Below are 23,376 nucleotides of genomic sequence, written 5' to 3'. Positions count from 1 at the left end.
GCTGCACTGTGGCGAGATTGCCAGCAGGTGGCAGCTAAATACAACATAACCACCTCAGATGAGCAGCAGTCTCTGGGTGGAAGGATGAGCAAAGTCATTCTCATCTATTAAGAATCTTCCATGGATCAGCATTATTGAAATTAGTCTGGATATTTTGGACCTGTGCCATTAAAGGAGAGTTTGGACACTCTATGTACTTCCATAAAGAGAATGGGATTAGACACTCATGTAGGGTCATTGGTCTCCAAATAGAACAGATTTTCACAGGGGAACAGAATTTTGCACAAGAACGGGATGAAGCCGGTATCATGATGTTCATTCACTGCCTTGATTCCCGATTGCTCAGTGGCTGGTTGTTTTATGGACTGAGTGAAAGAGAATAAATTGACTTTATTTATTTGTATATATTTTTAATTTTACATTTATTTCCACAAACATTTCACAGTATGGGGGTCACATGAGTGTTGATCAGAACTTTTCAGGCACGTTTTGATACCCACAACGAGGACAGAGATGCAACTGTGTGTGAGTAGGCTATCTAATATTTTTGAATGTGCCATTTTTCAATATTGTTTATACTCCGGCTTCCTCCCACAGTCCAAAAACATGATCGTCAGGTTAATTGGTCTCTCTAAATTCTCCCTAGGTGTGAGTGTTGTGTGTGCATGGTCGTTTGTCCTTTAAGTCTTTGTGTTGCCCTGCGACAGACTGGCGACCTGTCCAGGGTGAACCCGCCTCTCGCCCAGAACGTAGCTGGAGATAGACGCCAGCAACCCCCGATCCCTCTAGGGACAAGGGTGTAAAGAAAATGGATAGATATGCTAACCCCAACACAAAACCTTAATGAAAAATTCTAAAGCCTCACAACAGAAGATTTTCTAAAAAAAGAAAACATGTACTTCCGGGTCAGGGGGGGTGTCCTGCCCCAAGTGGAGGAGTTCAAGTATATCGGGATCTTGTTCACGAATGGGGGAAGAAGGGAGCAGCAGATCGACAGGCGGATTGGCACAGCGTCTGCCGTCAAGCGGGCGCTGTACCGGTCCGTCGTGGTGAAGAGAGAGCTGAGCAAAAACGCAAAGCTCTCAATTTACCGGTCGATCTACGTTCCCACCCTCATCTATGGTCATGAGTTTTGGGTCATAACCGAAAGAACGGTCATGAATTTAAGGAGATCAACAAGAGATTGCAGAGTTTTACACTTGTTTAGGAAAATTCTTTTTTGTTTGGGGAGAGAGATACACTGAATCAGTCAGAGAAATGTGCATCTGTCTTCAGATATTTTATTTAGAAAATCAGAGTAAGTATCAGTGTGTGAGAAGCAAAAATCAAGAGAGAAGAAGGAAGAAGAAGTGAAACTTAACACAAACAATTCTCCTTTTATGTTATCAGTCAAGTACACGGTCCCTTCCACCCATTTCTCTCCTGTAGGGAGTTTGTCTCAGGATCCAGCTTTATTGATTATTTCCACCAGGGGGCAGCATTACACACAGCTAAAGACAACATGCAGCACATTTCCTTGAAATACAAAACTAAGCCAAAAATATCTAAAAATCCAGCATTAAATGTCATTAAAACATGGACCATGGTTTTAACTGACTCATGATTCTAATTATTTAATCATTTACGTGTAGTTCAATGTTGTATATGATACATAAATTTAATTTGTTTTACAGCTGTGAACAAAAACACAAAACTGATGAATGCATGTGTTAACCTCAACAGAAAACTGAATAAAAACTTCTCAAGCTTCACGTAAGCTTTACATAACATAACAGAACAAAACATACACCACATCTATATCCAAAAATAGCACCCTAAGATTTGACAACCTGATAGATTTAGATAATGAGATAAAACACTACAGCCGGCTAAACATCTCATGTTTTTTATTTGCTTTACTTTTAGCTGCACAACAAATCATGACCAAACAAAGACCATCACCGATATCTGATGGTCAGTTATTCAGCTGGGCAGAAGGCTGCATAGTTAAACATCCTTACTATGGAAAGACTTGCGTAGACTGGTTCAGTGAAGTTGTATTTAAAGGTGTGCAGGTGATGCAGAAATGTTCCCCCTACAGCAAAGAAGGACACAGTACCACCAGGATAGTCCAGATACACCCCAAACCTGTTGCATCCTTCTGGAGGAAAAAAATAACAGCCTTCGTCTTGGTTTTCCTGTGCAAAGTGAATTGTGGCAGCACATGACAAAAGACAAAATCTGTGACGATTAAATGAACAATTCTTTTGAGGTTTTCCACCAGTGTATGTGAGAATTATGCGAGCCCATGCTGAGCCAGCTGGGCCCCATGTGACCTCAAAGTAATGACGACCAGTCAGGCCTTCTGTGCACGAAACATGAGGAGCTGAGTCATCCAGGGAAGACTTTAACAACAGATGCGTTGCCTTCTTGTTTCCCTCAGAAAGCATGAGACAGTCAGTGGCTGTGTTTGGATCCAAGGTAAGATCACAGTAGTCTGGTTGAAATAAGAAGACAGGCTATTAATGTCTGGTTAGTTATTTTTAGTTCATTTTAGAACAAGTTATTATGTAAATATAAATGTACTACTGCAATAAATGATAATACGAGATGGTATTAGCTTAATTTAAACACATATTTTGTTTTAGAGAATATGAATCCTTTCCTTAAAAGAAAGGTTTCACTCTCAACATCTTGGCTCAGATTAAAATCACGTATTTAAACAATATCATGAAGATAATGTACTTACAGTATAAGAGAGCTCTTCGATCTAAGTTGGCCGTGACATCAGTAATAACACGTCTTGAGAAGTCTTCAGTTTTTAGAAGGCCGTCCATGTACTGGTAGATGGTTGCTCCTTTGAATTTCTTATTTGGAAGAACTGCTACAAGAAAACGAAATTTGCTGCTGCTTTTCAGGTTTTTAGCAATGTTGTAGAACTCTTTGGCTTTTGTCCTCATGTTGGTTACAATCTCATTGGAGAAGAACCAGTGGTCCTTAGTGGGTGCAGTCACACTGGGTGGGGGTGCTGCCTGATCTCTGCTCAAATAGTTGGTCATCTGCTCAGTGAAGGGGTCTTCAGTTTCCACAGAGGTGAAAACAAAACAGAGAGCATGTTCTACACCTGCAGCCAGAGCTTCTCTGTCCAAGTCAGACTCATCTGGGACCGTCTTGATTCCCTCCATAATATCTACACATGATTTGATAATGTTGATTTCTCTCTCTGCATTATCTAACCACTTATCTAAGTTTTCCTCGCTGAATGGAGACTTTTTGTGGTCATCAAAGAGTTTCTCTACAGACTTTTCATCCTCTTTACCTTCACGAATCAGGGGAATCTTCTTCTGCATGGCCTGTGTGAGCATTGTTGTGTAGTCATTGCAGAGATTATGGAAGCGCTTATGCTTTTTATAAAGCTCTGGAAAACATTCCACCACTTTCTCATCCAGAGCCTCATTGCATCTCATTTCCATTTCTCTGACACTTTCCAGAGTGTCGGTTACTTTTCTGACCAAACCAACAGAAAAATCTCCCATCAGCTCTGATGCTGATGGTTCCAGATCCTTCAGAGGAGTCAGCCAGATTTTCATAGGAACTGAATTCTCTCCATTTTTTCCAAGGAGCTCTGGAAGCCGGGAGTACGTCTTCACTGCATCCTCAAAGGTTGCAGGGTTCTTGTCTAGAATTAAGTCTCCGTAGAATTTGCAGGAGAACTTATTAGTTACAGCTTTTTCTTCATCAGTGAGCTCTACTTTAACTTTCGCCTCAAAACTAAAGATTGGAATTTTGTTAATTGCAACTTCTGCGCTGGACCCAATCTTCTGAACACTGCTTGAGTCTAACTTCTCACTGTCAAACACAAAAAAGGCATTTGCTCCATAGAGTATGCCTGTCACGACATGTGTTGCACTGAGATCTGGACTAAAGCATTTAGCATCCAGTTCCTTCTTTTCAATATGAGACAGAGACAGATGCTCATATGTAGTTGTGGCTTTGTACTGAAGGGTGATTCTGCTCTGGTTCTTAAATTTTTTCTTATCATTCAGATAACTGGCCGATCCTCCAACCTCAACCAGACCACCCAGGATACTGGCTTTAAGCGACACATTCACGTCCAGCAGAGAAGACTTGGATTCAATGGTGTCGGATGCAGTAACGTGATAAGAGCTGCTGTTCTGAGCCTTAGTAGAACTGTTGTTCTTGATTGTTTCTTTGTTGCAAAGTGAGAAACCTGTAGAATCCACAAAAACACATTAAATCAGATTAGATTTTGCATGGAGTTTTCTCTCTCTGTGGATTCTCTGCATGAACTCCAGCTTCCCATTTCCAAAATATTTGTTTAATATCAGGCAACTGAACACTTGTCACATGAACTTTTCATCAACATGGACAAGGTCTCCCTCACATTTAAAAAGTTGTACATTAAAGTGATTTTTACTCCTCCTTTATACTTATATATATATATATATATGTAAAAAAAAATTTTTTTTTACTCTTCGTGATTTATTGTTCGACTTCTGTGACTTTCATTGCTTTAACACTCCTGACTCAACTGTTTGCAATTCAGCAAAAGTCTTTGTACCAAAAACAAGGAAGCAGCTAAAACATTCAGGGCAGTTGCCCTTGAGGCTCAGATTTGGGAAACAGTTTCAAACCACAACTATCTGCCCCCTGATTGAATCTAAATAATCTCCAGAAATGAGCAGGTTTGTTCTCACCTGTAATCAGCTGATCTTTACGAGCATCATACAACATTCCCAAGGCGAAAGGACGGCCGAGGGCAGCAATCTCAACCTGCTTTGAGGACATGTCTCTGATCTAAGAGGTCAGACAGAAACATCAGGATGTAAATACAGAAACAATTCTAGAACTGCGAAATAAATTTCTTATGTTGTTGGATAAAATGATGACAAGAAAACAATTATGCAGCTCTTCAGAAACATGAGGATTTCCCTACCTGACGTAGACGAGTTGTTCAGTGGAAGCTGTTTTGAGTTGTCTGAGTTCTTGGTTTTCAGTGTGTTCTTATATCCTTATAGCTACTCCCACTGCTGTATCTGGAACACCCACCAGTTCAAATCTCTTTCTGTGTCACATGTAGAACTCTCAATGAATTATTGAGGATCTGTTCAGATGTGTCAAGAGATACAAATGGAAGTTAGTGGAATACATTAACTTTCTTGTTAATTTGTTTGACTTACATTTATTTTCATGGTTTGTTTGTTTTTTTTACATCCTGAACTTTGTGTAGAACTTCTCTGTATAGATCTTCAAAACTTCTTAGTATATTTCTGGATTATAAACTATTTCATTTCATTCAGCCGATATGACGTTCAGTTAAAGTTTAACTGTGTAGGTGAATCAGTCAGCAGGTTTCCATTGTTCTCAGGGCAAATGTATTTTCTCCCAACACTTCTGCTCTAAAGACAAACTGCGTTGTGACCTTAGCACAGCTGGAAAAACTAAAGGTCAATCTGTCCAGTGCCCTCAGGTTAGGTTAGCAAGTGTTTAAGGCTTAAGTCAACTTGCTAATGCTTGGTGAATTTTACTGACAGTTTGTTTTAATAAGACAGAAGAATAGCAGTTGATTCCCAGGAAAACTGAGACTGGCTTTTCTTAGAAAATAGATACATTAATTCATTCTGGCTTCAATGTTCAGCAGGAGTTTGAACTTGTTGCTCTCAACAACAAATGGTGTTTCAAAATGTGTGTTGGCTGGGCAGAGAGTTACATGTTTTTTTTCGTCAGGGAGTGATCTGCCATCAGACAGCCTCACTTGTACAATGAACACATTTTGCCGTCAAATATTTAGGAAGAGTTTTGACTTGTCTGTGAAGAATCCTCTCACCCAGAGACAGCTTGTTCTCAGAGCAGCAGCTTCATGTGAAAATGAACACAAATACAGACAAAGGCTCCCAATTGACTAAGGCTTCTTACTGCAGCAACACAGTTTCATCTGTGAGTTTACTCTGAGTAATTCACATTCATTCAGATTTAATATTTACAGCATTCAGTTTGATTGAAGTAAGAGTACAGAAACTATCTTGTGTTAAACTATGAGTCTACTTCATGGTCCTGAGATTGATTATCAGTATTTTGCAGGATAAATATGTTCGTCCTGATTGCTAGAAGAGTTCCCAGTCCAAAGTGGGATGGAAGAATCTCTCTGTATCTGATCAGGTTTTTACACAGCATTTTAGACTGTTACCAATGTAGTCGACATTTTTACGGACTTCTAGACAATCTATGTTTCAATGACAAAATTTAGCTAAACATGCTTTGAGTTCAAAATTTTTTTTCACAAACTTACTCACCATACTCTTGAACAGTTATTTGTTTTCTCTAATTTTCTAATTAGTTCCAAATACAAATGTTTCCAGGAATCAACAAAGCATCTAATATAAATCGTACATGACCTTCATTTGGTCGTGCATCTTGGCATTAATTTCTGAAAATGATGTCTTTGTTATTAATGATGTAGCCTACTTTAACTGTCCTTTGTGTACTTTTTTTCCCCACCAGGGGGTCTTTTGTGGGCTCTAGTGTCCCTTATATGACAGTAGACTGACAGGAAAAGGGGAGAGAGATGGGGGAAGAAATGTGGCAAATGTCGCCGGGTCTGGGAATCGAACCCGCGACGACCGCGTTGAGGACTCAAGGCATCCAAACGTGAGTCGTGCTATCCCCTACGCCACCACAGTAAGCCCTGTATAATTTCTTTTTGAATGAATTTTTGTCTGGTATTCTAGGATTTAATGTAAATTCCCATGTTCATTCCTGATATTTGTATCTCTCCGGAGATCAGTGCAATTGTATTGCACACCAGTGTTTCATCACCTCATCAGGCCGAGAGTACATGAGGAGCGGACCGCCAGTACTTCGACGACAGACTGTTCTGAGCCCCCTCGAGGTAGTCTCTATGTTCTTTCTCTCTGATAGGTTTTTTCCTTCTAGTGATTCCTCCCGTGTTTTCTCCCTGTCTTTAGGTGTTTCTGTCGAGACGCCCCAGATCTTCCCAGTGATGATCAAACCTGGACACCTCTCTCGTGATGCCGTGGACTGTACCCACTGGTTGCGCGAGCTCCCATCCTCTCCTTCTCCCCGGCTGGTAGCCGAACCGCACCTCTGACTCTGGCCTTCCCGAACTTTCCTGTCCACCCCCGACTCACCGCCACGCCTTTTCCCCTCCGGATCACTTCCACGCCAAGAACCTGGACCTCCCAGACCCATAAAGAGACAGTGAACCCGAAACTACCAGCAAATCCTCCCAGATGAGTTTTGCACATTGTGTGGTCCGTTTCCTGGACCGATCTCCTGCCAACTTGTCTGTTTATATTTTAATAAGCTTTCTTTACTGATTCCGTATCTCCCGAGTAGTGTTCTACATGTGGGCTAGACATATAGACCCAAACATGACCCTTTTGTTATATCTGTATTTAAAACCAAATCGTCGGTGATTGTTTTGTCACTTTTCTATAAGGAAAGGTTAAAATTTGATTAAAAACGATAAAACTGAACATAGTGTTGATTAATTTCACAGCATTGAAAAACAATCCACTCCTTACTCTTTGAATTTGTGATACCGCTTTGCTAAGTTTATTGCTCGAAACAGGTCGAATTGCTATGTTTATTTATTGTGTTTTTTGTCTTTAAGTGGTGTTAATCATTGATATTTTCAGGCTAGTGTCAAAAGGGGGGAAATGTGATGGGAAAAATTATAATAAGGTCACATCTGCTAGTCATGTTATATGAAATGTTTATGAACTCTCACCAAAAGCACTATTTGGGTTACATGTAGGAGGTTGGAAGTTGTTTTCAGACTGTCTCGGCCTTGTTGTTAATTCTTTATCCTTGGTATAAAACTCATGTGTTGTCTCTGCCTGACAGAGCTTTTCATCCAGACCTGCTTCATTGTTGATTGTCCTATGAGCTCTCTGTATTGTGTGCAATATACGAATAAACCTGATTGCGTGATTTCACTTGAACAGTGCTTGGAAATAGTATTTTTTCCACAATAATGTCCACCTTTACTGAATTATTTGACAAGGTGCAAATAATCAGTTCACACAGTTCAACTCAGGATCCAGTTTTATTGATTATTTCCAGCAGGAGGCAGCATTACACTCAGCCAAAGACAAATTGCAGCACATTTCCTTGAAATACAAAACTAAGCCAAAAAAATCTAAAAATCCAGCATTAAATGTCAGAAAAACATGGACCATGGTTTTATCTTACTCACTACTTGGATTATTTAATCATTTACATGTAGCTCAATGTTTTACATGATATATAAATTTAATTTGTTTTACAGCTGTGAACAAAAACACAAAAAGATGTTAGCCTGAACTCAACACTGAATAAAAATTTCTCAAGCTCCATGTAAGCTTTACATAACATAACAAAACATACGCCACATCTATATCCAAAAATAGCACCCTAAGATTTGACAACCTGATAGATTTAGATAATGAGATAAAACACTACAGCCGGCTAAATATCTCATGTTTTTAATTTGCTTTACTTTTAGCTGCACAACAAATCGTGACCAAACCAAGACCATCACCGATATCTGATGGTCAGAAGTTACCAGCTGGGCAGAAGGCTGCATACTTGTCTTTCACTGCTATGAAAAGATTTGCGTAAACTGGTTCAGTGAAGTTGTATTTAAAGGTGCGCAGGTGATGCAGATTTTTTTCCCATACAGCAAAGTAGGACACAGTACCACCAGGATAGTCCAGATACACCCCAAACCTGTTACATCCTCCTGGAGGATGAACATCATAGCTTAAGTCATGTCTTTCCCTTGCCTGGTAAGTTCCGAGCATAGTAACCAAAGAACAAAATTTGTAACGATCTAGTGACATTTTCTTTCCAGGTTTTCCACCAGTGTATGTGAGAAATATGCCAGCGTATGTGGTGTCAGCCTGGCTCCATGTGACCTCAAAGTAATGACGACCAGTCAGGGCTTCTGTGCACGAAACATGAGGATAGAAGTCATCCGGAGAATTCGGATCAGTCATCAGCGTTGCCTTCTTGTTTCCCTCAGAAAGTTGGAGACAGTCAGTGGCTGTGTTTGGGTCCAAGGTAAGATCACAGTAGTCTGGTTGACATAGGAAGACAGTCTGTTAAAGTCTGATTAGTTATTTTTAGTTCATTTTAGAACAAGTTATTATGTAAATATAAATGTACTACTGCAATAAATGATAATACAAGATGGTATTAACTTAATTTAAACACATATTTTGTTTTAGAGAATATGAATCCTTTTCTTAAAAGAAAGGTCTAACTCTCAACATCTTGGCTCAGATTAAAATCACGTATTTAAACAATATCATGAAGATAATGTACTTACAGTATAATAGATCTCTTCGATCTAAGTTGGCCGTGACATCAGTAATAACACGTCTTGAGAAGTCTTCAGTTTTTAGAAGGCCGTCCATGTACTGGTAGATGGTTGCTCCTTTGAATTTCTTATTTGGAAGAACTGCTACAAGAAAACGAAATTTGCTGCTGCTTTTCAGGTTTTTAGCAATGTTGTAGAACTCTTTGGCTTTTGTCCTCATGTTGGTTACAATCTCATTGGAGAAGAACCAGTGGTCCTTAGTGGGTGCAGTCACACTGGGTGGGGGTGCTGCCTGATCTCTGTTCAAATAGTTGGTCATCTGCTCAGTGAAGGGGTCTTCAGTTTCCACAGAGGTGAAAACAAAACAGAGAGCATGTTCTACACCTGCAGCCAGAGCTTCTCTGTCCAAGTCAGACTCATCTGGGACCGTCTTGATTCCCTCCATAATATCTACACATGATTTGATAATGTTGATTTCTCTCTCTGCATTATCTAACCACTTATCTAAGTTTTCCTCACTGAATGGAGACTTTTTGTGGTCATCAAAGAGTTTCTCTACAGACTTTTCATCCTCTTTACCTTCACGAATCAGGGGAATCTTCTTCTGCATGGCCTGTGTGAGCATTGTTGTGTAGTCATTGCAGAGATTATGGAAGCGCTTATGCTTTTTATAAAGCTCTGGAAAACATTCCACCACTTTCTCATCCAGAGCCTCATTGCATCTCATTTCCATTTCTCTGACACTTTCCAGAGTGTCGGTTGCTTTTCTGACCAAACCAACAGAAAAATCTCCCATCAGCTCTGATGCTGATGGTTCCAGATCCTTCAGAGGAGTCAGCCAGATTTTCATAGGAACTGAATTCTCTCCATTTTTTCCAAGGAGCTCTGGAAGCCGGGAGTACGTCTTCACTGCATCCTCAAAGGTTGCAGGGTTCTTGTCTAGAATTAAGTCTCCGTAGAATTTGCAGGAGAACTTATTAGTTACAGCTTTTTCTTCATCAGTGAGCTCTACTTTAACTTTCGCCTCAAAACTAAAGATTGGAATTTTGTTAATTGCAACTTCTGCGCTGGACCCAATCTTCTGAACACTGCTTGAGTCTAACTTCTCACTGTCAAACACAAAAAAGGCATTTGCTCCATAGAGTATGCCTGTCACGACATGTGTTGCACTGAGATCTGGACTAAAGCATTTAGCATCCAGTTCCTTCTTTTCAATATGAGACAGAGACAGATGCTCATATGTAGTTGTGGCTTTGTACTGAAGGGTGATTCTGCTCTGGTTCTTAAATTTTTTCTTATCATTCAGATAACTGGCCGATCCTCCAACCTCAACCAGACCACCCAGGATACTGGCTTTAAGCGACACATTCACGTCCAGCAGAGAAGACTTGGATTCAAGGGTGTCGGATGCAGTAACGTGATAAGAGCTGCTGTTCTGAGCCTTAGTAGAACTGTTGTTCTTGATTGTTTCTTTGTTGCAAAGCGAGAAACCTGTAGAATCCACAAAAACACATTAAATCAGATTAGATTTTGCATGGAGTTTTCTCTCTCTGTGGATTCTCTGCATGAACTCCAGCTTCCCATTTCCAAAATATTTGTTTAATATCAGTTAACTGAACACTTGTCACATGAACTTTTCAACAACATGGAGAAGGTCTCCCTCACATTTAAAAAGTTGTAAATAAAAGTGATTTATACTCCTCCATATATACATATATATATATATACTACTCTTCCTGATGCAGTTCCTCTTGAGGCTCAGATTCGGGAAACACAGTTTCAAACCACAACTATCTGCCCCCTGATTGAATCTAAATAATCTCCAGAAATGAGCAGGTTTGTTCTCACCTGTTATCAGCTGATCTTTGCGAGCATCATACAACATTCCCAAGGCGAAAGGACGGCCGAGGGCAGCAATCTCAACCTGCTTTGAGGACATGTCTCTGATCTAAGAGGTCAGACAGAAACATCAGGATGTAAATACAGAAACAATTCCAGAACTGCGAAATAAATCTGTTATGTTGTTGGATAAAATGATGACAAGAAAACAATTATGCAGCTCTTCAGAAACATGAGGATTTCCCTACCTGATGAAGACAAGTTGTTCAATGGAAGCTGTTTTGAGTTGTGTGAGTTCTTGGTTTTCAGTGTGTTCTTATATCCTTATAGCTACTCCCACTGCAGTATCTGGAACACCCACCAGTTCAAATCTCTTTCTGTGTCACATGTAGAACTCTCAATGAATTATTGAGGATCTGTTCAGACGTGTCAACAGATACAAAAGGAAGTTAATGGAATATATCAACTTTCTTATATATTTGTTTGACTTTTTGACTTTGTTGCCAAGGGGAACAGAAATTGGTTAAAATTTTTAGTTTGTTTAATTTCAAAAGTACTTAGTATTGCTTTGACTAGTATGTTAGTTTGTTATTTACCCCTTGTATGTCAGCAGTGGTCTGATCAGACACTACTTAAGTTTCCCTCATGTTTTGTTTGTTAGGTAAGTTTGAGCCGTCTTTCTTATTGACGAAGGAGAAGCTCGCCACCAGCGGGGAAGATGAATGGTGGATGTTGGCGGCAGAGATGGATTCATGGATTTATTTTTCCATGGCTTGATGTTCAAAATGTAAAGATTGATCTGTTCCATGTCGTCAGATTCCCCTATAAGGGTTTTAGAAACATTTAAAAACTGAAGTTTTGGTGAATTTAACTCTTAAGAGGTTTTTTAATGATCCTCAGTCAGGATCATTACAGAATAATGATGTATCTCCTTGAGATTCTAAGGTTAGAGTTTTGCTTTAAACTACTTTCATGATCCAGTGGATACTTATTTTGGTACAAGATGTTCAGGATTGGGTTTGACTTGTTGCTTTGCCTGAACAACAGCAAAGTCTCAGGAATCCCAGTAAGACTCAGCAAGAAAAGTCTAGGCATGTTTCCTCCTAATGTTGACAAAAGGTTAGATTATCCTTCCATGGCTTGATGTTCAAAAACTAAAGGTCGATCTGCTCCATATCCTCAAATTCCCCTGAAAGGGGGTTTGGAAACATTTTAAAATGAATGGCAAATTTTACTCTAAAAGATATTTTAGATTTTAGGTAATGCATTGTTATGGTGACTGAGATCGACTGCATTAATTCAGTGTATCTCTCTCTCCCAAAACGAAAAAGAATTTTCCTAAACTAGTGTAAAACTCAGCTATCTCTTGAACTCCTTAGGTCAAAAGAGTGCAAGAGTTTGTTTAGATTAGTTTTTATTGTAGCATGACGCAGCTGCTACAGCTGCTGTGAGAAAAGGATTTCTCTTGGCTCTAGGATTTTTTTCCCCAGACAAGTCTGAACTCCTGCTGGTGGCAGAACGTTTCAATTGTTCTTTGTGTAAAGACTCAATGTTTACCCTCTGGCACCACATATTTCATACCTCTGTAAAAAGAAACTGCTGGCCTGTGAAAACAAAATAAATTGTAACGGCAAAAACCATGTCTGCCTTTGCCTGAGCACAACTTCTATACACGCAAATCAAACCAAAAACATACAACACACATGTCCTATTGAAAACCTGTGGAAACATGATGTTTCTTAAATCCTTTCCAAAAGCCTTCTTGGTAAAAGAAGAGGTCAGTGACATTTTCTTGAGTTTTCTTGATTCATCTAAATCAGAGTAAGTATCAGTGTGTGAGAAGCAAAAAGCAAGAGAGAAGAAGGAAGAAGAAGTGAAACTTAACACAAACAATTCTCCTTTTATGTTATCAGTCAAGTACACGTTCACTTCCACCCATTTCTCTCCTGTAGGGAGTTTGTCTCAGGATCCAGTTTTATTGATTATTTCCACCAGGGGGCAGCATTACACACAGCTAAAGACAACATGCAGCACATTTCCTTGAAATACAAAACTAAGGCAAAAATATTTAAAAATCCAGCATTAAATGTCATTAAAACATGGACCATGGTTTTAACTGACTCAGTACTCGAATTATTTAATCATTTACGTGTAGCTCAATGTTTTACATGATATATAAATTTAATTTGTGTCACAGCTGTGAACAAAAACACAAAAAGATGTTAGCCTCAACTCAACACTGAATAAAAATTTCCCAAGCTTCATGTAAGCTTTACATAACATAACAAAACAAAACATACACCACATCTATATCCAAAAATAGCACCCTAGGATTTGACAACCTGATAGATTTAGATACTGAGATAAAACACTACAGCCGGCGAAACATCTTATATTTTTAATTTGCTTTACTTTTAGCTGCACAACAAATCGTGACCAAACCAAGACCATCACCGACATCTGATGGTCAGTTGTTCAGCTGGGCAGAAGGCTGCATAGTTATCTTTCACTACCATGTAAAGGACTGGGTAAACTGGTTCAGTGAAGTTGTTTTTAAAGGTGTGCAAGTGATGCAGAATTTTCCCCCATACAGCAAAGTAGGACACAGTACCACCAGGATAGTCCAGATACACCCCAAACCTGTTACATCCTTCTGGAGGATGAACATCGAAGATCACGGTTTTGCCTTCGTATGCCCAGTACATTCCAGCCATACAAAACAATGCATAATATTTCTGATGATTATCAAATGCAGTTTGCTTTCCAGGTTTTCCACCAGTGCATGCAAGAAGTATGCCAGCGCCAGTTGGGCTCCATGTGACCTCAAAGTAATGACGACCAGTCAGACCTTCTGTGCACGTAGCATGAGGAACTAAGGCGTCCTGAGGATTCGTTGTACACATCAGCGTTGCCTTCTTGTTTCCCTCAGAAAGCTTGAGAGAGTCAGTGGCTGTTTGGGTCCAAGGTAAGATCACAGTAGTCTGGTTGACATAGGAAGACAGTCTGTTAAAGTCTGATTAGTTATTTTTAGTTCATTTTAGAACAAGTTATTATGTAAATATAAATGTGCTACTGCAATAAATGATAATACGAGATGGTATAAGCTTAATTTAAATACATATTTTGTTTTAGAGAATATGAATGCTTTCCTTAAAAGAAAGGTCTAACTCTCAACATCTTGGCTCAGATTAAAATCACATATTTAAACAATATCATGAAGATAATGTACTTACAATACAAGAAATCTGAGGGAGAAGGTCTCCCTCAGATTTAAAAAGTTGTAAATAAAAGTGATTTATATTCCTTCATATATACATATATATATACTACACTTTCTGATGCAGTTCCTCTTGAGGCTCAGATTTTGGAAACACAGTTTCAAACCACAACTATCTGCCCCCTGTTTGAGTCTAAATAATCTCCAGAAATGAGCAGGTTTGTTCTCACCTGTTATCAGCTGATCTTTACGAGCATCATTTCACCTTGGGAAAGGCCGTCCTTTCCCAAGGTGAAATGACGGCCGAGGGCAGCAATCTCAACCTGCTTTGAGGACATGTCTCTGATCTAAGAGGTCAGACAGAAACATCAGGATGTAAATACAGAAACAATTCCAGAACTGCGAAATAAATCTGTTATGTTGTTGGATAAAATGATGACAAGAAACAATTATGCAGCTCTTCAGAAACATGAGGATTTCCCTACCTGATTAAGACGAGTTGTTCAATGGAAGCTGTTTTGAGTTGTCTGAGTTCTTGGTTTTCAGTGTGTTCTTATATCCTTATAGCTACTCCCACTGCTGTATCTGGAACACTCACCAGTTCAAATCTCTTTCTGTGTCACATGTAGAACTCTCAATGAATTATTGAGGATCTGTTCAGACGTGTCAAAAGATACAAATGGAAGTTAATGGAATATATCAACTTTCTTATATATTTGTTTAAGCTTAATTTTCTTTTCAAGGTTTGTTTTTTTTTTTTTTGTTTTTGTTTTTAACATCCTGAACTTTGTGTAGAACTTCTCTGTAAAGATATTCAAAACGTCTTGGTATATTTCTAGATTGTAACTGTCATGATTTGCGGTGTTTGGGGTGGTGAGGTAGACGCTAGAGACCCAGCTTAGATGAGTGATGAGGAAGTTTAATAAATAAATCCAAACAAAGTCCAAAAACCAAGGCAGCACTGCTTGAGCTGAATACAGGGCTAAACACAGGTAGCAAACAAGGTGACGAATGGACAAAACTGACAGACTGGAACAACGGACTCAGAGAGACTCAGAGAGACTCAGAGAGACTCAGAGAGACGTAGAAAGACATAAACTAGACGTAACTCAGACGTAGGACCCGACAAGAACACAGAGACACAGGTGACACTAAATACACAGAGGGTAATCAGGGAATGAGACACACCTGGGAACTAATCAAAGGGAGACAGGACAACACAGAGACTCAGACACACAGGAAGCTAGAAATAAATACACAGAAAAACATGGAACCTGACAATAACCTCTTCCATTTCATTCAGCCGATATGACGTTCAGTTAAAGTTTAACTGTGTAGGTGAATCAGTCAGCAGTTTTCCATTGTTCTCAGGGCAAATGTATTTTCTCCCAACACTTCTGCTCTAAAGACAAACTGCGTTGTGACCTTAGCACAGCTGGAAAAACTAAAGGTCAATCTGTCCAGTGCCCTCAGGTTAGCTTAGCAAGTGTTTACAGAAATATATGCAAGAATTCATTCTGGCTTCAATGTTAAGCAGGAGTTTGGACTTGTTGCACCCTGTGGTGTTTCAAAATGTGTGTTGGCTGGGCAGAGGGTTACATGTTTTATTTCCTCAGAGAGTGATCTGCCATCATACAGCCTCACCTGTACAAAGAACAATGAACACATCTTGCCATCAGATATTTAGGAAGAGTTTTGACTTGTCGGTGAAGAATCCTCTCACACAGAGACAGCTTGTTCTCAGAGCAGCAGCTTTATGTGAAAATGAACACAAATACAGACAAAGGTTCCCAATTGACTAAGGCTTCTTACTGCAGCAACACAGTTTCATCTGTGAGTTTACTCTGAGTAATTCACATTCATTCATATTTAAGGACATCTAGACAATCTATGTTTCAATGACAAAATTTAGCTAAACATGCTGTGAGTCCAACAATTTTTTTTTCACAAACTTACTCGCCATACTCTTGAACAGTTATTTGTTCAAGAGTATGGTCCTGGAAGAGTCCTGGAAACACAAATGTTTCCAGGACTCAACAGAACATCTAATTCAGTCGTACATGACCTTCATTTGGTCGTGCATCTTGGCATTCATTTCTGAATATTATGTCTTTGTTATTAATGATATAGTAAAACTGTCCATTGTGTACTTTTTTAAATCAATTTTTGTCTGGTAATCTAGGATTTAATGTAAATTTACAGGTTCATTCCTGATATTTGTATCATTTGGTATGTCTGAATAGATCCTCAATATTGTTTGGTTTCTGTGTTTGTATCTGCAGTTCAATCGCTAGGATTAAAATCATTTTGGTGATTTAGTTTGGATAAAATCTCACAGTTTATTGGACACATCTACTGACGTTCAAGATAATGAGATTTTACCTTCTGTGCTATAAGCCAGACTCTCACCTCAGTGAAACAGAACTAATTAAAAGTAGCAAAAGGTTAAATATAGTGTAGTAATATATAAATGTTTATATTGGAAACATTGGCATTACTGCCTCCTAAATAGTTAGGGATCTTTTTATGTATTTTTATCTACTCATTCTTTGTTTTTATTAATGTTATCATTTATTGTTGTTCTATAAAACTTGGACTGTGAGTCTGTTATAAACTCTACCTCCTTGACCTTCTAAGGTTAGAGATTTGCAGTAAACAATTTTAATGATCCTCTTGGAAAACAATCCATTATATCTTAGGAATAGCTGCTGTTATCTAGATAAAATGAGACAAACATGTATTTTAATTTATTTTGATCCCAGATATTCAGGATTAGGTTTGACTTGTTGCTTTGCCCAAACAACCCTAAGGTCTCATAAATTCCAGTAAGACGCACAGCAAGAAAAGACTTTGCATGTCTCTTCCTGTTTTTGGCATCACATCATAAAACATGGTAAAAATGAGTAATCTATGAAAGCCGATCCTCAATTTGCCTTCTTTATCAGTCGTCGGTCAACTAACTCTTAAGGGAGGAAATCAAAAGTTTTTGCTGACCAAAGTGCATTTCCTTTTAAAAATGCTGATACCAATGACTTAATTCAGGATTAGAGATAACATAGGTTTTTGTTCCTCAGGGTTTCACAACCACATGAAGTTTCCCGTTAGCCTGAGAAAGAAAAGAACGTAAAATCTGAACCAGAATTGTAACTAGTTTTTACATTGTGTGAATCCTGGTCAATGAAGATCCACAAGAGTCAAAAGATTCACACGAGACCACAAGGAGCAACAGCAAGCGGTGAGGATCAAGGTGCTTTGCTGGTTTCAGTATAAAGGTTCTAACCACCAAACTAATTTCACAGACTTCAGGACTGGGTTTGACTTGTTGCTTTGCCTGAACAACAGCAAAGTCTCAGGAATCCCAGTAAGACTGAGCAAGAAAAGTCTAGGCATGTTTCCTCCTCATGTTGACAAAAGGTTAGATTATCCTTCCATGGCTTGATGTTCAAAAACTAAAGGTCGATCTGCTCCATATCCTCAAATTTCCACAGAAAGGGGGTTTGGAAACATTTTAAAATGAATGGTGAATTTTACTCTAAAAGATATTTTAGATTCCAGGTATTGCATTGTTATGGTGACTGAGATCGACTGCACTAATTCAAAGGTAAAGCTTTTCCTTTTCTTTTTTTTTATTTTAATGATCTTCAATCAGAAGATAGAAATATAGCATTGTAGTTCTAAATAAAATATAGATATTGTGTATCTACTGTGTACAAATTCATTCTGGCTTCAATGTTCAGCAAGAACATTTTGAACTTGTTGCTCTCATAAATCAGCAGATTATTTTCACCCCGTGGTGTTTCAAAGTGTGTTGGCTGGGCAGAGGGTTACAGGATTTATTGTTCCTCAGAAAGTGATCTGCCATCATAGATCACATCATCTGTCCCACTTGTATAAAGAACAAAGAACACATCTTGCTGAGAGATATTTAGGAAGACTTTTGACTTGCCTGAAAAATGTGTTGGCTTGTTCTCAGAGCAGCAGCTTCATGTGAAAATGAACACAGATATTGATTAAGTCTTCTTCCTTCAGCAACACAGTTTAAGCTGGGAGTTTATTCTGAGTAATTCCAGTTCATGCAGAGTTAATATTTCCAGCATTTAACTTCTGGTGACAACTAATGATTCTTGGTGATTATTCCTTTCTTGCCAATTTCACTCCATAAAGTTGATCTCAGGCTGTTATCTTAGGCTTAGCAATCACCATTTGAGGAAATACCTTCTTGGTCAACATCTTTGACTTCATGAGTTTATTTCATATATTTCATCTCGAAGTTCTCGATGCAGAGGAAAAGGTTCTTTCAGATGCTCTTCATGGATAGTTAAATATCTGAGCAGTTTTATTAACTGATTTCAGCAATGTTTTTGTAGTGGAAATGCATTTCTGACTTGATGCAAATGAACATCAGAATTCTCCGTGAAAGAAGACGTCACAAGCAAAAATCTGATGGAATGATGTGGAATGATGGCCAACAAACAGATTATAGAAGACACCACAGCAACAGGCTCTCAGCACCAAACCAGTCATCATTGACGCAGTAGGTCGGATGATAGATCTGGATCTTAGATCTTGTTCTCTTCCAGAGAGTAAACTCTGAAACAGTCCTGGGGAACTGTAAAATTACAACAACTAGCTTTTGTTATCTTAGATTAATTTGTATCTCCACTTTCGGCGAATTATTACAAACAGTTTTGATTGCTACATTGCTTCCTTCTCTTTTTTCCCTTCCTTTCCATGTAGGCATATCATTTGGTCTGTTTGATTTTTTTTTAAGGTATATAAAAATGTTAAGCAATAGAGTCTCTGTCACAGATATTGTTTAGAAGTCTGAATTTAATTGATAGCTGACTTGCAACACTTGGTCTTAAATTTGTGCAGAAAATATCACCTGCTCTTTGACTCATTTGTCAGGGTAATTAAAATATGGACAAAGTGTTCTTTATATGATCACTAGTTAATCAGACATTGACAAAGTGTTCTTTATATGATCACTAGTTAATCAGACATTGACAAAGTGTTATTTATATGACCATTAGTTAAATGTTAATCAGACATTGATTACGTTCACATAAATACACTGTCACAAAGTCTAAGATGTTTTGGGACCACAATGTTGATCATTTACTAATTTGGTGGTTATAAAAGTTGCAGAGAGACCAGAGACCGACATCAGATCGCTACAGCAGAACTCATAGGAACTTTTCATCCCTATTCCTGCAGCACAACTAAGAACATGAAGGTGAGTTTACAGCTGTTGTAGGGTTGCATTGGTGATGATGAACCTAAGACATATTGAAACTACTCAGAGGATCCCATCCCAAACATTTGCCAAATTTTTTTCTGCTTAGTCTTTATTATTTAATTTACTGCAAAGAAACTAGTGTTTTGTTTTTGTTTTGTTTTTTTTTTTCAATATTGATGCTTAAGTTTATGTTAATAAAATAGCCAATTAAAGTGAACCAATACAAGAACAGTGGTCAAATATTCAGCTGTAAAAATGCCAGAAGTTGTTGATGGCAACTTAAAAAAGTATCACTTCTTTGAAACAAAAGGCTACTCAGCCAACGACCAGCAGGCGTTAACGTACGTATAATTTCGGTCTTGTGTCAATTGAAGAAAATCCACAATAAATAGTTGTGGTGACAAAGCACTTAAATCATTATTTTCATTTATTTGTTTATTTTTGACTTGAAGTTTTTACCCATCTCTCATAAGTGAATCTGCATGTTGCATTACATTTGTTTAGCCTTCTCATAAACAAAGTGCTTACATAGCATTTCTAATAAGAGATGGAATCTGCTCTTCTGCAGCTGCTGTCAGCTCTCCTGCTCTTCCTGATTCCTGTATGGACCAGCTGTGCGCCTCTTATCCTTCCTGTGGATTGCAGCGACATCTATAACCATGACAACAGCAAACCCAGCGGAGTTTACACTATCTATCCTATTGGGGCCACTTCGGCTGTCCAGGTAGAGTAAAAAGAAGAAGACATTTAGATATTTCATAACGCAAGTTCAAGTTTACTTGTATAGCCGGTTTGAGTAGCAAGGCAGCTCAAATGCTTTACATTATAAAAACTAAAAGAATTAGGAAGCTGTAAAGAAAAGACCATTCAGTCAGCAATTTAACAAACATTATGTTTTAATGAGTGCCATCACCCGAGAAAATAGGAACCATATAGGACGGAACGTTATTGTCATATCTTTGATTTTCACGTTAATCTTCAAAGCAATGAGCTGAAGTAAATTTGAGGATTTGCTTTCTGTATCAGTTGAACAGAGATGCAGGTTTGAGCAGCTTCCTGTTTGTGTTTCTGCAGGTGTTCTGTGACATGGACTCTTTGGGAGGACGGTGGACAGTGAGTGTCTGAACTCTTCAGTTTCTTCTCATCTTCAGACAGATGGATCTTCATTGATGCGATCATTGAGCTCTGTTATGAACAATCATTCTCAGTTCGATATTAGATTCAAGAACATCATTTTCAGTTGTTTTTTTTTTTTTTGGTTTGTGTTTATTTTTTTTTTTAGGTGTTCCAGAGGAGGATGGACGGCTCCGTGAACTTCTACAGGCCCTGGGGTTTTTACAAGGAGGGCTTTGGGAACGCTCATGGAGAGTACTGGCTTGGTGAGACCTGAAACTGAAACAGACAGGAAGTTTAAGAAGAACCAAATATCTATTAAAATATTAGGGGGTTTTTAGGTCTGGAAAACCTCTTCCACTTAAGTATCAGGAAAAAGTATGAGCTGCTGGTCGACATGGAGGATTTTGAAGGAAATAAGGCGTTTGCTCGTTACTCCTCATTCTCTGTTGGCCCAGAGTCTTATGGATATACTCTGCATGTGTCTGGATTCAGTGATGGAGGTGCAGGTGAGTATCTGTTTGAGACACAAGCTCATTTATCTCTTCTCTGATAAACACTAAATAATTGTGCATAACTGTAACAACTATATATGGTTTACAATTTTTCTTCACATATAAAAATCTAAAAAGTTTGGTTTCCATTTGTATTCAGCCACCTGAGTCCACGTTGTATAAGATGTTTTGGATGTTGAGCATTAAATAAACAAATATTTGCTGCGTCTGTTTGACGGCTTGTGGAAAGTTAAAAACAAAACTTTTTGTGGTTTTATTTCAGTAAAGCCATTCTCTTTGCTACTCCTCCATACAGGCAAAACTTTTGTAGTGCAAGATAAATAGTTGTCTTGTCAACAGAGTCTCTTCTCTGAAGCTCCTCAATTAAACCTCACCTGAGTTTTGTCCCTGACCATATACCAATTTTGAATGGAAAATGGTAATAGTATTAAATTACATTAAATTACTAATAGAATTGACTCTAATAATTTACTTCTGAAGGCAGTTGTTTGCATTTAGCTTCATTTTAAGACATGCAACTAAAGGAGAGTGAAAACAAACACTTATAAGTTGTTTCTGTATAATATGTGAAGTGGAATGTTTCTCACTGTGGGCTAATTTCATCTTTGTTCCTGCAGGAGACTCTCTAAGTCCTCATAATGGATTAAAATTTTCCACCTTTGACAAAGATCAGGATGGTTCTGAAATAAATTGTGCCAGGATATACCTAGGGGGGTTTTGGTACTTTGACTGTCATTCGAACAATCCCAATGGGGTTTATCGCTGGGGAGCTGATGATGCTCTCCACGCTGTTGGAGTGGAATGGTCCGCGTGGAAAGGCTTCAACTATTCATTGAAAGCCATCAGCTTTAAGATTCGTCCTGTTCAGTAAAATGACAGCAGAAATGTTTAGCAGTGCATCACATTGTTTTATTTTTTCACATATCTGCGATCATCTGCTGTTTTTCAGGTTAAGATGTCTTTCTGCTGCTTATATCATAAAATCTGTAGGTTGTTTTTATTGGACAAACTCTTTTTTGCAACAGCGCTGTCATCATTTTACCGTCATAAAAATTATTTTGAGATCTTTAAGTCCTGACAATTTCACTTCTGTTATGTTCACCCCAAATTTTGCAAGTGAGGTGATATACATACAAAGATATACTACGTTATGACTCCCAGTAAAGAGGTAAATCAAGTCTAAAGTAATTACATTTTGTGAATTAAATGTGAGCTTTTGTTGTTACTGAAGGCCATGGTGTGCTGACCTTCAGTCAGAAATGAATTCAATATAAATTTGAATTTTCACTTCACATGTCTTTAGCTTGACTATTACCTGTAGCTGAAATCATCCTCCACTAATCTAAATGTAGGTTGTTTATATTATCAGAACATTTTCTTTCACTTTGTAGTCTTTAATTCTTGGGGAGCTGAATCACCAGTTAAATTACACCATATTGCCCTTGGCTTTTCAGCTTTGTACAGTTTAATTATTTTCCTTTTCATTATATAAATTTCTCTGAATGTGCTATTGGTAAATTAAAAATATTATTTTATCTGCTGTGTTAGCACTGTGTCTTTGTGTTGCATACTTTTTAATTAATTGAAATAGTCACAAATTCCAGTTAAGGTTAGAAGTTTTTAAAACTCTGACGCCAACTTAAGAAGAACAATTTTGCACTTCAATTTGCTGTTTTTTTATGGGTTAAAACTAAATATACTCTCATTGAACACAATAATGAATGAAAAATAATTTGATGAGAATGAACATTTGAGATGGTGAAAATGCTTCATGACAGGAAAGAGCTGACGTTTCTGTGAATATATCAGAAGTTACATGGTTTCATCTGATGCTCATTGCGGCTGCAGAGTGAGATCTCTGTTATATTCAGGAGAAAATGTTTAATACGCTGAATTAATCACAATGACTCAATCAGTGTCGTAACGCTAATAATCAGTTTATGTGTGTTGCACTTTTTAAAAACTCCTGACGTTGACCAAACTGTTTTACATTTCAGTCAAATCCAAACACACTTATTAGTTTTGTTCAATCTGTTAGAGTATGAAGGCTAGAGAGTCTCTGCAGAACCAGTTAGAAAAGGTTTCCTGTTGACCTCTCCCTGCAGCACTTGCAGCAGGCTGATAGCGACAA

At 38.2% G+C, this 23,376-nt stretch overlaps 3 protein-coding genes and 1 long non-coding RNA gene across 5 annotated transcripts; 1 reads left to right on the top strand and 3 right to left on the bottom strand.

Annotated features, from left to right (window-relative positions):
• Nucleotides 1-1,437: 1,437 nt before the first annotated feature.
• On the bottom strand, nucleotides 1,438-4,980 carry LOC122823391 (neoverrucotoxin subunit alpha-like). Its single transcript, XM_044102967.1, has 4 exons — nucleotides 4,937-4,980; nucleotides 4,698-4,797; nucleotides 2,729-4,210; nucleotides 1,438-2,476 (listed from the first exon to the last, which is right to left on the bottom strand). Exons 2-4 carry the CDS (start codon nucleotides 4,786-4,788, stop codon nucleotides 1,959-1,961), a joined length of 2,091 nt encoding a protein of 696 aa, XP_043958902.1. The 5' UTR covers nucleotides 4,789-4,797; nucleotides 4,937-4,980; the 3' UTR covers nucleotides 1,438-1,958.
• Nucleotides 4,981-8,049: 3,069 nt separating this feature from the next.
• Nucleotides 8,050-11,453, bottom strand: LOC122823106 (neoverrucotoxin subunit alpha-like). Its single transcript, XM_044102378.1, has 4 exons — nucleotides 11,410-11,453; nucleotides 11,171-11,270; nucleotides 9,332-10,813; nucleotides 8,050-9,079 (listed from the first exon to the last, which is right to left on the bottom strand). The coding sequence occupies exons 2-4, from the start codon at nucleotides 11,259-11,261 to the stop codon at nucleotides 8,556-8,558; spliced, it is 2,097 nt and encodes a 698-aa protein (XP_043958313.1). The 5' UTR covers nucleotides 11,262-11,270; nucleotides 11,410-11,453; the 3' UTR covers nucleotides 8,050-8,555.
• A 2,514-nt stretch (nucleotides 11,454-13,967) lies between these two features.
• On the top strand, nucleotides 13,968-22,748 carry LOC122823104 (microfibril-associated glycoprotein 4-like). 2 transcript variants are annotated; one of them, XM_044102376.1, is made up of 7 exons: nucleotides 13,968-14,126; nucleotides 19,521-19,614; nucleotides 20,186-20,341; nucleotides 20,692-20,730; nucleotides 20,900-20,996; nucleotides 21,072-21,239; nucleotides 21,863-22,748. In XM_044102376.1, exons 2-7 carry the CDS (start codon nucleotides 19,609-19,611, stop codon nucleotides 22,114-22,116), a joined length of 720 nt encoding a protein of 239 aa, XP_043958311.1. In that variant the 5' UTR covers nucleotides 13,968-14,126; nucleotides 19,521-19,608; the 3' UTR covers nucleotides 22,117-22,748. The 2 variants fall into 2 exon arrangements, with proteins under 2 accessions (XP_043958311.1, XP_043958312.1); XM_044102377.1 differs by lacking the exon at nucleotides 13,968-14,126 and adding an exon at nucleotides 17,868-17,979.
• LOC122823105 lies at nucleotides 14,065-14,941 on the bottom strand. Its single transcript, XR_006369281.1, has 3 exons — nucleotides 14,864-14,941; nucleotides 14,609-14,725; nucleotides 14,065-14,142 (listed from the first exon to the last, which is right to left on the bottom strand). It is a non-coding gene; the product is annotated as an uncharacterized LOC122823105 (long non-coding RNA).
• Nucleotides 22,749-23,376: the final 628 nt, after the last annotated feature.

The sequence above is a fragment of the Gambusia affinis genome, linkage group LG20, assembly GCF_019740435.1.
Source record: "Gambusia affinis linkage group LG20, SWU_Gaff_1.0, whole genome shotgun sequence".
NCBI lineage: Eukaryota > Metazoa > Chordata > Actinopteri > Cyprinodontiformes > Poeciliidae > Gambusia > Gambusia affinis.
The sequence above is the reverse complement of the archived record's forward strand: the minus strand, read 5'-3'. Positions and strand labels throughout refer to the sequence as shown.